Source organism: Hylaeus anthracinus, unplaced genomic scaffold (assembly GCF_026225885.1).
Source record: "Hylaeus anthracinus isolate JK02 unplaced genomic scaffold, UHH_iyHylAnth1.0_haploid 11982, whole genome shotgun sequence".
NCBI lineage: Eukaryota > Metazoa > Arthropoda > Insecta > Hymenoptera > Colletidae > Hylaeus > Hylaeus anthracinus.
The window spans coordinates 9,688,104-9,706,229 of NW_026534330.1; the positions used below are offsets into that span (position 1 = coordinate 9,688,104).

Consider the following 18,126-nt stretch of genomic DNA (forward strand, 5'->3'; position numbering starts at 1 on the left):
AGACTGATAGAGGCAGACGGCTTGGATCGTTACCGCTGCAATACCGTTCGAAAATAATAAAAGACAAAAGGGTGGAGAGGGGAGGGGGGGGGAAGGAAATATTCCTCGTGGCCCCTCCACAAAGGTATAAATTATATCTTCTTTACACCAACGAGGAAACGGGAATACAGACAGGAGCGGAATCCGAGTCCACCTTACTTTCTCGAGCATCGACAACTTCTGGAAAAGTTTTCGAGCTCCCTTTACCGCAACGACAATTCGCTATCTCTCCCGACGACTGTTTTGTGCGGCACGGGGGAAGAGAACGAGAAGAAAGGCCTCGTGTTCTTATTGCGAATGGTTCGAGTCAAGGGAAACGTGAAATTGGAGAAGGTCTGACTTGTCAGACAGAGCTGGGTCTCCATTGCGGAATGCCGGACCACGGTGACAGCTGCGCGGAGCAGATTGCACCGAATCGAGTGGGCCAAGGAACGAGGACTCGAAAATCGTATTAAACTCGTGGCACACGCGTGTATCGGGGTCGGGTGCATTTCGCTTCCGAATCCGTGAAACGCAATAATTCGTAACGATTGACGGTGATACTGTTTGTAGGATTTGTGCCGGGACAGGGGGAAAAAGCATCAACCGGCCGAGTAACTTGATATTTCTTATCGCGGCGGTTTGCGTTATTTTTCCCACAGACATCTGCATATCCTGCGTTTTTATTTGACCCCAGCTAACGAGGTGGACTCGAAATTGAATTAAAAGGAAAAATACATAGGGGAAAAACAGGGGAGCAAGCACGATCCGACGAACGTTTCGTCGTCCAACGACGAACGTTGCGCACGATTCAATTTTACGCGTCTGAATGATGAATGCTGTTTCCGATTTGCCGCAAAAATCACTGCGGGAGCGAATTACCTTGGCGCAGAATGTTATTTAGGCAACATTTACGAAATGACGTTGGCATTATTAGACTATGTAGAATTCTACTTTTATTAAAAATGGATATAGGTGATTTGCTATTTTGATAATAATTGCAGTTATTCATTCATTTCTTGTTTGCGTCATTTGAATTCGAATTGTGTATGCAGTGTACAGTTAATAATAATACCTGGTGCCTTTAGCCTCGTTCGTTATTCATCATTTCTCATTCGAATCATTTGTTATTGAATTCTATATACCCTGTGTAATTAATAATTTTTCATTACTCGTCACTTCATGTTCGTGTTTAGACAATAAAAATGTAATATCGTTCATGATATTTGGGTTATTATATATTGTTGGACAGCATAAAAATTATGAAATATAAATAAGGAATGGTTTATGAACATTTCAAATAATAAATAAAAATATAACGAATAATTATGATATATTCATTATTCACGAGCAACACTGCCTAGCTTATTCCTTGATCACGAAAAATTTCAATAAAATAAGTATACTTAAAAATAGGAATACTGTGCTTCATTAATCTATCCTAATTGTGAGTGGAATTGGCGCGTGAGGATAACTAAAAAGGAATGTTCTTTGAAAATTTCAAATAATTAATACAAATATAACTAATAGTTATAATGTATTCTATCCGTCCAAAACGCAACCCTCTCCCTTTTGTTTAAAAAATAAAAGAGACAGTTGGATTTTAATTATCTTCACTTCAGCTCGGCGTATCAACCAGAGATAGGGGCGCAGTATCGACGAGCTTCGAGGCAAGTAACGAGGTACTAATTCGAAACAATTTAACGCGATACTTTGTCGTGGCATTATCGGAAGGTCGAGGCTCAGTTGGACCGTGGTCCAATCGGACGCCCAGACTCCGGACTCTCTTTGAATCCCGACCAGCAAGCTCGAAACCTCGCGGAAACTAACGCTGCCGAGGACAACGGTGTCTGGGAGCTGCCGATAAACAGCTTACTTTCAGGTGTCTCCTCGATAAAGCGCGAAGACAATAAATGCGCCGCGCGCACAATACGACTGCGCGAACTTTGTCCAGAACTTGAGCGCCGGTGGAGGAATTAAAAGGGGCTTCGATTCGCCAGATAAGACGGCTACCACAGCCAAACACAGGGCAACCATTCATTACGGCAACGGTGACAGCTGTACGGCGCAGATTGCGCGGGTCAAGTGGACGTCCTGAATTATATTGAATGTCGTCTACCGCACCGGAACTCCCGTTTAATTTTATTTCGGAAACGGCGCGATGAAGAGAGGACTTAAACTCTCGCTGTGATCCCGATTTTCAACCGTAAAGATTCCAGGGGAACCGTGAAAGACGCTGTCCTGTCGCGCAGCGAAAATGTTTCGCGGAGTTTCGCGAGAAACGTCTCGTTAATTAAACCAGATCCTTCTGTTGGGTCCCAGTCAAAACTGGTCACTCATTTTCATCGAAAATGTTTATTTGAGATAACATAGGTATTTGTAGCGATTTGTTCAATTGAAATCAAAGGTATAATTGTCGACTCTGAGGAAGAGTTTTATTGGAATATTCTTATTTTATTGTTAACACTTTATCTACCGGGCTATTTAGAAACAATCTTTAATTCAAAAAAGAATCTTCTACAGTAGCATATACCAATCTAGGCTGACAATAATTCCTCCATACTGTTACTAAGTACATTGAAAGCCAAGTCTGTTTCCAAAAACTGAACATTGTAAGTAGACAACCATCAACACAGTAAATAAATTCGAAAAGCTAAAGACTGGAATTAAATGCCTATAAGTAGGCTCCCGGTAAATAAAGTGTTGAGGAATTATTATACTGTGGCTGTTGGAGAATTGATTTTGTTTCTGCTCCTTTCTCAAGTGAAAGTTTTCGAGATTGTACTCTAATTAATCTCAAGCGGAAATTCGATGAAATAATGGAGATATGAATTTTATAGAGCATGTCTTTGTCTTCCCCCACCGATCCAAGACAAGAAATCTTATTAAAAATGTTAATTATTCCTCCGCATGAATGAATTATTACAAGGCAAGTTGTGATAACAATTTTTAAAGTTTCAGTAATTTTATTCTGGATCACTTTAGGGAACTTGGCATAAAAAGGTATTGGTATAAATACTTGTAATAAAAAGATGGTAACCATTGACTATGGTTAAACAAATATGAGTATGAAAAGCGAAAATGATTAGTGATTGGTTAAAGTTTTGTATAAAACCTGAATTAAAATTGTTATATATTTAAATTTAATTTTATTGTCTACTGAAATCCACAACGAAGGGGTGTTCAATTTGTATTAATATGGGTAGGTGAATATTGCGAATGCAACGAATTCATGTAAACTAATTTATTGTTTGTTAAAATTGACAGTTAATTATATGTCTCATTTTAATTGGTTTAATTATATGTCTCATTTTAATTTGGCATCATACACAAAATAATGTCTGTTATTTCAGTTTTGAAACACTATACGTTAATTTCTATCGTAACGAGTAATTTGTAATATTTAATTGAATTTGTAATATGATTACAAAGAAAATATTCTGCAATAATATAATAAAAAAGGTATTTTAGTTTTTGAAAATGAAAAGAAGATTACTAACAGCAGGAAAAATGGAAACAGTCGACGGTATTGTCAAGTAGTTAAGGTCAACAAGCAGTTAGACGCCGTAAGTTACAGATGAAGAACATCGTCTATTCTACCTCAATTGACATGTTTTTAACTTGATGACACATGATACACAGACAAATTATTTAGAAATACAATATCCTTTTTTTATCAGCTGATATTTATGTTCAAAGCGTGTATTTTAATTGGTTCAGTCATTATCTGTGACCTGCTGATATTTTCATTTAGATATCTCTTAACTTTTGACAAGTTCAACTAAATACATAAATCCATTTAATTTACAGGTATTTTAGACACATATTTTCATTAAATACATTCAGGTATTTTACTGTGCACGTAGATACCTTATTAGTCATTTCGAAGATAGTTTTCTTACATTAACATCTGAAATTCTAGAAGACCTCAAACAATACTACTTTGACACGTCTTTCTGAAAATTAATAAAACTTGAAGAAATAAATAATGAAAGAATGAAGTACGAATAAATCTTTGACTCATTCTTTGCGTGCATGTTGTACGCCCTTTTAACTAATCGAAGTATTTAAATGTAATGTAGAAAGTTTTCATTACAAGCGTAATGCGAGATGCATTATGCAACTTGGAAGGAAACTTCGTCATAGACTGCGCTTTAATTTTACTTGCTCCGGAAACACCAAACAGGGATCGTAGCAGTGCAGCAGTGACAGCTGTACGCAACAGACTCCAAGAAACTCGAAATTCGTATAAGTAGGATCGAGTTTCGCGAAACTTACTCCAGTAAAAGTGTCACACTTTCGTCCATGACATATCTTACCGTTCGTTAAATCTCGCAATCTCATGATCCTACAAGATTTACTATACCTACGATCGCCGGAAAATTACTCGAAACAGAAATGATTAAATTCGCCATTAAATTCAACAATTCAACTAAATAAAGTAGGTTTTTATACTTTATAATGAGACCTGGCGAATTCTGTAATGCTTAATTTGTGCATCCAGCGATATTAAAATAAAGAAACATGAATTAGGTATTATTCTCTGTCAGTAGTATCTAACGTCTGATCATACATCGACCTTATCTACTTGACAGTACTGTAGACATTATCCACTTGTCTCAAAGATCTACTTTTCATTATCAACGAGTATGATACTTTCCTTTCCGTTGCGGAAATTGCAAATTTGTTGTTTTTTTTTTTGTAATTTTATTAACGATTAACTAATGTAAAGTGCTTCAATATTGAAATAGCAGACACGATTCAATCAATTAATAAATTGAATATTTCAACTAAGAGAAAAGTAGTTTATATAATTTCGTTACAATTACGATATTTACATAGGAATGTATAATAAAAGCTTCTTTGTTGTGTGACACAGCTTGCAATAAAATTAAATTACCATATTCGAAAATGTAATTTAAGCTGGGAATTTCAATTAAAGATTCAGAACTAACAAATGCAATCTCATAATATTTCAAAAGCTTGCACATATTTCGGTTATTATGAAATATAATCATTTGAAAATTTAATTTCATGAAAAAGTGATATTGAATATACTAATTACTAGTTAATACGTTAATTGTAACCATAATTTAAATTATTTACTAGGTAGTAATTTATTGTCTCGTTGATCTACTTTCCCTTTCCTACCCCAAAATATATTTCTCCCCTTTATAAACCCAATACGATCAATCAACCATTGTTCGTTGTAAAAATAGTGCCAATATCTTCCACTCAACGACGCAATATGATTCACAACACCACGGACTTTTAACAAACAACAATGATGTATCTACAGAAATATTTTTTCGTCTCGAAAACTATTTTGCTAAACCGAATTCAGTGGCAAACGCAATCTTCGTAGTTCCAATTTATTATCGTTCCTTATACCGGGTTTAGATCCTAGCAATAAAGTAGGTTTCCTAAACGAAGTTAGTGCTACAATGAAAGCAATAGAGTCATCGGAGTTCGTGAAACTAGAGACGGATATCCAATCGGGATATCGAAGGTCAAGGAGCTATCACGGCACAAATTGGGTTACCGAGGACGAGAGCGAATCGAGAAAATCCTATTTCCAACTCGCTATTTTTCTCGGTCTGAACCGTGGCTGCACCTTTTTGTACTGGATAACAGCTCGAGTTTTTCCTATTATCGAGCCGATCTTTCAATCGTCTCAACTTTACCCGCTGTGTAACTATCTACCATTAGATGGACTCTGAAACCGAATTTCAAATCGAATTTCTTCGCGAAAACACGCGTTTCTTCATCCTTGTTTCTGTTATTGCTGGACGACATGTAATGGTTAAAGTTTCTGAGCAATATTTAGACACGGTTGCTTTGAAATATTAAAAATAGACTGCAAATATTTATAAAATAAAAAAAATAAAAATTATATTCTGCAATATATAAAATGATCTCAATATTTCTGTACTAAATCTATGAACAAATATGTTTATAGGGGAATGTATTGAAACATGTATTGTAATTTATAGTTTCGATCACACAGTTTTGAACATTTACATAAAATACATTAATTGCAAGATCCATGTAACTCCGCCAGACAACTTGACTTATATAATAAAAGAAATATATTGTAATTATAATTCTAAAGTTAATGCTTTTATGATAATACTGTGTTTATACTATTTTTTGTTATTCGTTTAAATAATGTTTATAGTACTGTATTCCATTTCGCAGGAAAATTCTTTTCACATATTCAGCTCGTAACGTAACGATTGTTTTTCACCGAAAGGGAGACAATAATCACTATACAACTGCTGTAAACCAACACCCAAATGAAACTTGAATAAAGTTACCTTTTGATGTAAAACATACGTGATATAAATTGACACTTGATCATCCAATCGTTACATTGTCATTATGTAAATTATTATTTTTCGAGTACTCTTTGAAATAAAAATGTTGATCAATGGATTAACCGTATTACACAGAATAATTAGAGATCGTGCTGTCTTTTACCAGTTTTCACACTCAATAAACGTTTGAGCTTTAATGTTCTTCATGTCACCGAGGAAATTATTACTTGTAACCGTATTAAAGTAAAATATCTGATAACTTCAATAACTTCAATTTCAATATCCCTATTCTCACAAATGACACCTAACAGTTATACTAACCAGTATTTATAGTATGAAAGCATAATCCTGTGCTCAGACACATTCGATCTTTTCTCGCTGTTAGATTCCGACAATTTTAATAATAACACCAAGTACTCTATGTTCGGTAAAAATGGTAAAATTGAATTTTGGCCAGACACTCTTGGCAGCTACTGCGAATCTCACAGGAAATAAAACACTTCTATATGTACATTATAAACGAGTTATAAGTGAAATATTTTCCCCAGAAACATGAAGTCTAAAAATTGTTCAGATGTGCTATTTCATTTTCGAGATGCGGTCGATTCTCTGATTATTCCAAGCTGGTGTGCACCCGGAATGCTCTTCGTTGTTATCCGACATCGCTATTCGCGCTTCCATCGCTTTTCGCCGTTAAAAAATCTGACGTCTGACGCGAAGGAATCTCTAAAACGTAGGAAAGCTGATCCGGGCTTTCGTTTATGTGATTTCGCCGGGAGAAACCTACCTGCCAGACGGCCGTAGCGTTGAAACATTCGCTCCACATCGGTCTTGCTGCACTGAAACGTGTTTAGATTCCCGACGAATACCCGGGAATTCACCGCCTGTGGGTCCTGTGAATTGGTCTGGTTGCCCACTTTGCTCATCTTCATCGCCTGGAACAGAAGAATGTAACGGATACGGTTTAACGTCGGACGTGATTTGAGTCGCGATGCAATGAAAAGTGATACAGTCATTTTATCGTCCCCTCTTTAATGGTTCCTTTCGACACGGCACAATGTCACCGAGTACAGAGCTTTACGACATTCATTTTCGGATTTAGAACGGCTTCACTGACGTTTTATTGCCGATCCTAACATGGTTTAATCTCCGTGATTTTATACGCGATGACAGGCGTATTGGAACGTAAATCGACGTTACTCTGGAAGCCAAGGGTGCGTAATTTAAATGCTACTATCACAAGTCGACAAGTCGACTATGATATATTCATAGTACAAGCAAGACAGTTTTGTAAAAATTGCTACGGTCTTATAGTCGCGAACTTGTAGTTAATAAATGTATGGTGAGTGACGTGATAGATTTAATTTTCTAATCTTTAGTTCTGTATTAACAATTTGTTTCATAAATATATTTTAATAATTATTTTAAAATTGCGTATAACTTTGAATACTTTTATCCATGTTGTACGTTTATACAGGATTATGTAATGAATGAATTGTGTATTTTTTTACAACTAAAAATTTACTAAAAATCAACGAATATATACGTAAATACCATCGAATATTTTTCATTCTTTTAAACTATGTATGTATGCATGTTATTCTTAAAGCAGAAACATTCCTGAATTCAGAAATATTCAACTTTATAATATTAGAATAAATGGATTTACTGTAGTTGGTTCTCATAACTATAAAACAAGTATAGATACTTTCAAATTCGTTTGCTGCATATATGATTACCGTATCTTTCAAAAGAGAGTTAAATTTAAATATATAATTAAATTTGTTGAAACAGATGTATATTTTATTCGAGAAGAACAATGTAGCATTCGAACAAAATATCGCCTGACCTAAATTTCTAGCCAGTTCGTATATTTGCGTCGACGAATTATTTAATTTTTAATATGAAAGAAACAATACGTGTATGCGCACATGTGATATATGTAAAGAAATTCTGAAAAGTGAATGGAAGCTATCGAACAAAGGGTTGTACCAATCAGCGTTCAAATTCTAAAGGAGGAAATAATTGCCTTTATTCTTTGATTTTAATACCGTATGTATTTTAATTATACTTTCAAGAGTTACTGTAATCGATTTTATATTTTCGATTTTGTAATAAATCTTCAAGTCTTAATTAATAAAGTGTAAATAACCGGTAGGAAAGTTACTTAAATATAAACAAGTTTTTAATTTCATTATCATTTATCATTTACTCATTCAAGTAAATAATATAATAATCTATAACATAATTTTGCAGCATACTAAATGGGGTATACGAAATCGATATCACAGTTTATTACATACTATTTTAGGGTATCTATCAATACTATGAAATAATATTAATTCCATAATTCACAGAAAAATGTGAATTAGATATTAAATAGAAATTTCTTTAAAATAGATATTTCTTTAAATAAAACAGTTTCTTGCCCTCGATCAGCTTCCACCCTTGTCTTCCACAAAGAAAAAGGTTAAATTGAAGTGATTAAAAAATCATTATCGATAAGACGTTCCGTAGAGTGAAGGAATTATCTTCCCCTAGTGACAATCGATGTGAAACGAAAATTTAAACATTGATCTCTTTTCCAGCAGTTAAACTACGATTCGCTGCGTTCGTCTGGAAGGAAAAAAAATATCAACGCTGCGACTGAAGAATCGATGACACCACGTTTTGCCATTAATGAAGAGCTCTGGCCAACGGTTGCTGGCGACTTAATGAGATTCGTAGGCGTTCTTTAAAATTGTCCAAAGACGCGAGCCGTATCGCGAGCGTGAAAACGAGAAATTAATTAACGCGTCGCGATTCCATTCTGGAATGTATGAGTTCGACGTCTCTCAGTGTTTCATTTTCCACGGCATAATATGCCACAAAACTAATGAGGTCGTTAGCCATGTCGATAGTAATCGCGAGCACGGGTTTCGACAGGGTCGACGCGACAGAGATTTCTATGGAACTGGTTAATCTTAGGGGCGATCATGTGTTAATTGGATGATGCGATGGTTAATTGGAAACGAGTTGCGATGATATCGAGGAGAATTGTTTCTTTTCATCCAGCCGATCGTAACCGGTGCTCAATTATGGAACCTTCTAATTGCCCGTCGTTTGTAGTGGTTTAACGATAACATTCGCGCTTTGATCACTGCGTTTCTTTTTTAACCGATTATAAATATTTCTCGTTTATTTCTCTTTGAAGGAAATTATTATTTCTGCTAGAGACAGGTCATTAACGTTTACTGAACTGACGTGGATATAAAAATTGACAGTTTCTAGATGGGATTAGTAATTGCTGTTAAATATTTTTAACGTTATTGTATTGAAAGTTAAGTTGGTAATATTTGGAAACTCTTTCTGCAATCTCGTATTACTAATTTTAATACTCTAACAGCAATTATATTTTTAATTCCTATAAGCTTACTTCAAAATAACTAACAGAATATTAATTCTAGGAACCATATACGAAAACTAGCTGCATCCCGCGGTTTCACCCGCGTGAAATACCAACGTTGCAACCCCTTTTACCCCCTTACCGGTTGAATTTCAAAATATCCTTTCTTATTCCTTGCATACATCACAAAGGAAACCTCTGTGCAAAATTTCAGCTTCCTAGGATCAAGGGTTTAGCCTGGACATTGATTGTAATCAGTCAGGGCTTCATTTTTATATAGATTTCACAGGCTTCAGCAGGTCTCTTTCTATAAAAGAACACGTGGGTGTTCACTTTTGTTTTCCTGACTTTGGTAAAAGTCGAAGTGACGCGGTAATCCCCTGCCGATTAAAGCTGTCTCCATCATTGACAGCTAATTTTCACGTTTGACCCAATATTTACCCCGACCTCATATAAGAGTCGATATTTATCGTGAGTTCCCTTTCAATACCGTGCTCGTATTGGTCGACGCTTTGGTATCAATGATATTAATCCGCAGGATAAAAAAGATGTTTCAAGAACCGGCTGTCAGAATTTTCAGTATTTTTACACTTTCTCATAGGTACTATAATATCCACAGATTCTATTTTTTAAACAAAATTAAAAATAGATCAGGAATTAATAATTATTTCAACAGTTACAGAAACTATTAAAAAAAATTCAAGTAGTTAAATAATATTATTATGAGAAGATATATTTATTGCCAAATCAAGGGGAAACAGAATTTAAACTAACAGTGTTTATATATTTCTGAATAACCTTTTTGCTTCATAATATTTAATCTTAATACTATTACTTCTAATTTTATTTTTGAAAAATAAGATTCTGTATTTGAAAAACTGAGTTGTATATGTATTTATAAATATTTTCAGCTTAGAAGAGTATAGTAATTTTCTGTTGGCGTTAGTCTATAATGTTATATTGTTATTATATTCTATATACCCAAATAATGGTATATAATATAATTGCATACATAACCATCCCTTCACATTGGCTTGATTGATGTCTGAGTAATTACTAGTGAGAACGTACAGTGGAGGGAAATTGGAGATGCGTCTAATTAGTCTCATCGAGGGTACGATCTATAATTAGCATAAATAGGAATGGGAATTTTCATGATCATTTATGGATCACAACATATGGATATTACATAGTCCATCATTTGTTGAATATAATTTCATAGCATTGTGAAATCAAAATCGACTTTCCAACATTATAGCTAATCTAATCTAATCTAAGTCTAATAGTGAAGTAGGATGCGTTTGAAACATAAATTCTACTATAACTTGACTAATGAAATTAACAATGCTACAGCACGCTAAGTTTCTGATTTCTACAAAATTTGGAAACCTTAGCATTAGCGATAAGTAATCTACGATTTTATAGAAATTTTGTTACGTACTGTAAATTTCACCAGGAAGATTTAATTGGAATTGTAAAATTCTAAACAACTTCATAGAAGCTTTGTTAAGTACTGAACTTTGTCTTGAGTAAGTTTTAGTGTGTTTATGTGTTACTTCACAGAGCAGCAATAATTTATTCCCGTCTTCCATTAATTCTAAAATAATACAGAAGTTCAAGATGCTTCATGGAATCATCGATGAAGAAATAATGCTGAAATCCGAGGAACATTTTTCAACGATTGACCGCCTTTTGATGATTAGCAAGCTCGAAATGAACGACTAGTGCTCTCGATGTAGTTCACCCGCGATTCCAGCAACTGGCGGGGTTTTTCGTGCGCGTTAGTTTAATGCCAGACTTAACACGAATGACATTTTCGCGCAAACATTTTCCGCGTGGCGAGAATCTCCTCTGAAAAAAAGCATAACACTCATAGCGAAAACACCGCTCACGATCGATGCTCATCGTCAATTTTATGCATTTCGGTTTCCAATTTCACATGAGAGCGCTTGTACGTACACGCCGAGTTATGCGCGTCGAATTCGGGAATTCCGACGCAACATTTTTGAACCAAGTCTCGAACACGTGGTTTCGGTTTTATTTCCCGTTTCTCTTTCACTCTGCTATTCTATGTATTCACTAAATTTCCATTAATCCCGGCCAGACGCGCCAAACCCCCCTAACCTGGCATTGAATAAAAATGCATAGGGCGTCGTTTTGTTTTGCTCCTTCCTGTTAGTGTTTTCGCAAGAGTGAAATTAATACAGAACAAATACAGTGAGCGTCGATAGCGATTGGCATTTAAAGTATTATTTATTCGTTCTGGGAAAAGCTGGTTCGCGTGAATTATGTTGTCGTGTCTTCATGGCGTATTAATATGCATTCCACCACTTTGATACCATTTTTTAGGGACAGACAGAATCGAAACTAAACGAGAAATACGAAAGGCTCGGCAAATAGTCGTGACGAGACCAAGATAAGGGCTATCGTTTCCGCATATTGATTCGCATTTGCAAGAAGCTATCGGCTCCTTTATGGTATCTCTTCCCCTTACTGCAGAGTGAACCTAATGTCTTGATAGTGTTCTATCACTGAAATTCATGTAGAATGATCTATGAAATCATGATACTTTTCTGTCCATACTGCAAGTACAGTGCTATTTGAAAATGTAGGAAACTATATTAAAGTGAAATACTCATAAATTTTTAACACAAATGCAGACAAAAATTGTCATAAATTTTTGGTTTATTAGAGTGCACTTTTCAAGGCATGAAAATTATACCTACTTATTTATCTTAAGAAAGCACAAACTAAAATGACAACAAATTCACATTAATACAATTATTGTTATTTTAATAAAGAAGAAAAGAAAATATGTTAATAATTTGAATAAATTAAAAATAAAATGTTCTAATTTGAGAAATTAAAATAGTGCCTTAATAGATGCACAGTTTCTGAATCAAACATTCCAATAGAATATTAAAATACACTCCAGCGCCCATTATCGTCTCTCAGACTACAAATACTAATTTTAAAGAGGATTCTTCGTCGTGGAATTTTAGCGAAAACATCGCACATGGAGCACACGGTTCGTGTATCTTTGGACACGTTACAACATAAATAACGACGACTGTGGAACGAGATTCTAGTCCACCAGGCGAAAGTGTAATTAGAAATCTGTACGTCGTCGATTCACGCCGTGGCAAGAATCCGATTCCGGAACTTTGATAGAATTTCCCAACAGGGGATAGTTACAAATACGGTTTAATATATCAAGAGACACAGAACAATTTCCTCAAAACAGAAATTACCGCGAACTTTTAATTAAAATTAATTAGAATCTGGATGTAATTGTTACTGAGGCTCGATTCTCAATTGCAAAATTGCATTGTATAAATGACCAATAAAAAGAAGAATGGGTAAATATTTCATGGAAATAAATGGAAATAGAATTTGAGATATTAATACTATTTTAACATTTTCTTTTAAGAATAGTACATAATTTAATAGTTAATAAAATGTATGTTTAATATTGCAAATGTAGAAATATAACGCTGGTTTACGTTTTAGAAATACATAGGAATAATTAAATACTTTATAAAGATAAATAAAAATGCATTTAGCAATATTAATGTTACTTTTGCATTTACCTCAAAATATATAATATAGTTTAAGAGTTAATATTTAATGTTAAATATTTCAAAGGACGGAATATTGATGTGTGTTGGTTTGCAGTTTTTGTGGCTATTCGTTGTAACACAGTATGTGTATTTACGTACAACTCAATCAAATAGAAACTTTCCGTTTGAATGTTTTTTGTAAATATTTTTTTAATTCACCGTTAAAAATTCCAGGACTAGTTTTGTTTGAATTAAAATAAGCTGTACTAGTAATGGTTTTTATTGCAAACGTATGAAAAGTTTCAAGCAGCTCCAGTTCCCAATGTATTTTACATGTTTGTCGACATACTACATTTTGTTACAAATAAATAAAAATAAAGAAGCAACACAAACAATAGAGAGGTCAGGTTTTGAAATCTGAAAATATTTATTGAGGTTTACGAATAATTGGACATATGTGAAAATAAAAAATAAATTTAGCTACCTGATAAAACAATATCGAAATGATAGTTCACCTTTTAAATTATAATATATTTTTGTAGTCCATAAAAATTGATTGAATCAGAGCGTTTAATTAATTTGTTTGCTAAAGTACTGCACACAAATAAGTATGTAGATAATTAGCATTCATGAGCATTATAAAAACACTTTTTTTAATTTTTGAGTACTTAATTAATACTTCAATAAATTCTAATAAAAAGTTGATATTACTCAATCAGAAACAACTGTGTGCTAGGAAGCAGGAAATCGAATAAAATTTTTACGTTTTTACTACTTTTAACAGAATCGATATAAAAAGTGATAAATATGTTATGGCTACGATGCAGTGTTGATAAAAACCAGCATGCAAAAGTTTTCAGTCGTACCAGATTTTCAAACTTTTTATTTTCTAGTTTCACTTTTCATGCTTTTATTACTGACGACAAAAAACTTTTTCACGAGTATCCTTAATAAGAGTAAAATTCTGTGGGACCATTTTTTAATTATTCAGGACAATACGTCCGTACGCCTCATTTAAAAAAAAAAAGAAAAGTCTTTTCTTCTCGTGAGAATTCGCATACAATTCGTATTAAATTTAAAGGAAAAAAGCTTACAATATTGTTTTCAACAAATCTTTTTACTATGACGACTACTATAACTACATATTGAATTTAATATAACATTTATTGAAATTACCATATAAATTGCATTCGCAATGATGAGATTTCGCCTACGTTATTCCATTTAATAGAGAGACCTTTTTAAATTTTTTCAGGTTTCTTATTTCATTCTATTCTCACAGAATTTTCTGGTCCATTTAAGATTTCGTTTGTAAAATATTCTTTTCACTCCTCTTGGTGTTTAGAAATCTGCAGCCACTTTGTTTATAAAAATCTCTTGTTTTCATGTTTTATTAATTTTAAAATACATTATTCAGTAGAAGAAGTGTAGTATTCTCTACATAAAATAAGTTTCTAACTTTGTCAAGTTACTTTTGAGTCAAGTAAGAACCTAGTGATTAGACTTCAACTAAAAATTTCATGGTATTATTAATAGCATGTTTTTTCATTATTAAACGAATACTATTAAATCAACTGAAATTAGAATTGATTAGAGTTAATATACAGTGAATAATAAAAGTTTTTGGGTCGTTATTTTCCTTTTTATTCTCTATAGAGAAAAATGCCTGTAACATGCTTCTTAATGTTTATTGCATCTATTCTACCTTATTATATTTAATTTCATGTTACTCAAAATTCATTGTTTATTCTCTTTTTCTGAAGCCAAGCTGAAAATATGACCTTACAGAAACTTTCCCACTGCATTGTAAATATGATGTTAATTGTGTATCAGTTGTAAACGTGTCTGACCATATGTGATATGATTAGATATGATACCATATTCCTCTGAAAAAATTTTGTTAAAATTAAAACGATAATACGAGACAAATTCAATTTACCGTCTGGTCTGGAACACAAGTTACGTTCGCAGGTGGACAAAAGTTCCCCAATTGAGAGCATTATATTCAGCCGACGTTGAAAGTTGAATATCAAATGGGTATTAAAACGGGGATCCGTTTCGAAAATAGTATGAAAATGAGTGGAACGGCGAAAACGAAAGAAGTTAAAGATCTCGGCGTTACCAGACGACGGAGCAGATTCGCGAATTCAAACTTAATCTTCGCTGCGATCATCGGAAGTGGAAGTTCCTCAAGGGAAGTATGAAACTAAGAAGATTATCCATAATTTATGTAGGAAGTAAAACAAAGAGTGGACTGCCGGTGATGGTGCTGTATAATTTCAGGTATCGTCACGTGGGCTATCGCTCAGAGTTTCGGAATCTCGTTAACTTTCTTTCCACCGACTTGAAACTGATTCACTTCCCTCGGTACCAGTGATATACCCCTATATCTACGTGTGCGATTTGCCAAATTTATTTGTTTCAATATTATGTGAGATATAAATCGTCGAAAAAAAAATAGAAAGCTGTAATTTTATCTAAATGTAATATATTCATTATCTTAATAAAATAATTCAATTGCCTCACTGTGATTAGGTAAAGAGAAACTACCAAATAATTGCTACTGTTATTGATACTCTAATAACGATATAAAACGACAAGAATTTGTGTCTATCAAAAATAGTACGGTAATTATGAAAGGGTTAAATTAACATAAATCTCACGAATCACTGAGAAACGTACTAAAAAGAGGACATACACACGCACGCACAGAATGGTCTGTCAGTTGCTGATAATTTGTTCTGGAGAGTTGCAGAGCCCGAATGCTAGTCAGGGCCGCAGGTAATTATTCGATTGAGAGAAATTAGGGCCGCGCGTGGAGGCGAGATGCAGCTCGTGTCCCTGGCCAATTATTAGGCGAAAGAAGCACGTGATTATTAACGAAGACGAAACAAGCAAGTTGGCCTGGTGCGAGCATACAAATTCGTTGAAACAACCGAGTCCAGCATCAAGGTTCCCGCTCACGAACTTTGCCTTCTTTTCTCTTGGAAACTCCAGTACGTGGACGGCAACGAGACCAATGCACCTGCACGGATGGTCAAGCGAAAGAAGAATCAAATGTTTTTTGGTCAACTGTTCTTTCCAGTACCATTGTTAATATTAACGAAGTCTATTTACCACTTTTCCAGTTCACTTCTGGCTTTCGAATTACTTAGAAATGACCTAGAATTAGTGGAAGTCGATAAATAAAATTTAAAAATAGATAAATTAAAAAAGATGTCTTTTTATTGTAATTTTATAGCATTTCTTAAAAATTTCATTATTGTTCTCGAATGTTATTTTTATTGTGGAATAGAATTTTTGAAGAACACAATAAATTAAATTAATATTTATGTGCATCGTAGGTACGTATGGTGATTAATTTTGTTGAGGGTATGATTCATTTCTAAATACTCCAATCCATCGTTTCTAGGTCTGTTCCGGAGTAAATTAGTTTTGGATTAGAGGACCACGTTTCTAACTTAAACAAGAGTTTAAATTCAAATGTAAGTTGCATGTTGAAGTTGCACACCTGGTTGTTTAACCTAAAACTAATTTATCTTGAAGAGGACCCAGAAACTATGAAGTCAAAACATTGACACAGGATAAAAGATTAAACTGTATGACTATGAGTAATGTCAACTTTGGTAAATTGTATGACTAACAATGATTTAAACTTTTTGAGGTGAATTAAAAAATAGCCCACTATGTTCACTATGTATTCACGTGTACCTTTATTTAAAATAAAAACATTAGATACATATATTCTACACCACCTGTTTCATCAGAAAACAAAATTCTATAGCCTCTGTTGAAAACCCCTTTACGTACGAAATGAAGATTATAAAGGATAAAATCTAAATTTACTACAATCAACTAAATTTAATCAAGATTATAATCTACGCAAAATATAACAATTCATGTAAGAAAAATTAATGAATGATAGATAATAAATACACAAAATCCAAAGAAAAATCCAATAATACTGTACTTTGCAAGTGGATCATGAATAACATCTACATCCGAATAAGAAAGTTCTATATAAGAACAATGGCGGTAGTGGCAGGGTATAGGAATAACGCATTAACGAACTAAATGGAGCACAAAGGGCTAATATTCGAAATTTTACGCGTCCGAAACGAACCTTTCCCGTCTGATTGTATCTAAGCATAATGAGCTACTACAATTGCCTCCTCTCGAGCAAAACGGTAATCCCGTCGCGCTTTGAATGCGCTCGTTACGATTCTATATAGCCAGCCCTCTTAAACACGGAATTTGGTAGCAATTGTACGATACGCGATTCCGAAGTCACTGTCGAATTGTGGTCGGCAATGGTGGATAGAAATATCAGCAATTTGCTGGCCGACTTTGAGAATACGAAACACGGTTTACACGGGCATTACCATTGTACTCGTTTCGACTTTGTTCGACCTTCGATTCGTTAGCATTAGACAAATGATAAATAATGGTTAGTATCGGAAAAATGAAGAACCACTGTCCAGGAGAATCGTCTAACTGGGACAACCAAGTTATGAAGTTATTCAATTTATTTCAAACATTTAGATGGATGTCTAGAAAAGATTTACAAAAAATACTTGCAAAAATACGAGACAGTTGGCTATAGTGGGGTTAACTAATTTATAAACATTTTAGTAAAACTGTATAAAACTATATAAACTAGAACACAATTTTATTTTTTTGTTGGTACTGTTAATAATCATTTAAATTAAATTTCACAAGCAACTAATAATATTTTGTAACCAAATATTCAATGTATTCAGTATGTAAATTTACATGAATATTAAAAAATACATTGTTATTTTTATTTCCGGATGGACGAATTATTTATTTTTTAACATAACTGAAA

General features: G+C 33.8%; 1 protein-coding gene across 2 annotated transcripts in view; it reads right to left on the reverse strand.

Annotated features, from left to right (window-relative positions):
* LOC128886057 (uncharacterized) overlaps positions 1-18,126 on the reverse strand; it is a 346,337-nt gene that overhangs the window by 128,946 nt on the left and 199,265 nt on the right. For both annotated transcript variants that reach the window (XM_054140597.1, XM_054140598.1), the window contains one exon: positions 7,123-7,270. In XM_054140597.1, coding sequence (XP_053996572.1) covers positions 7,123-7,270 — 148 coding nt within the window. The remainder of the gene's footprint in view (positions 1-7,122; positions 7,271-18,126) is intronic.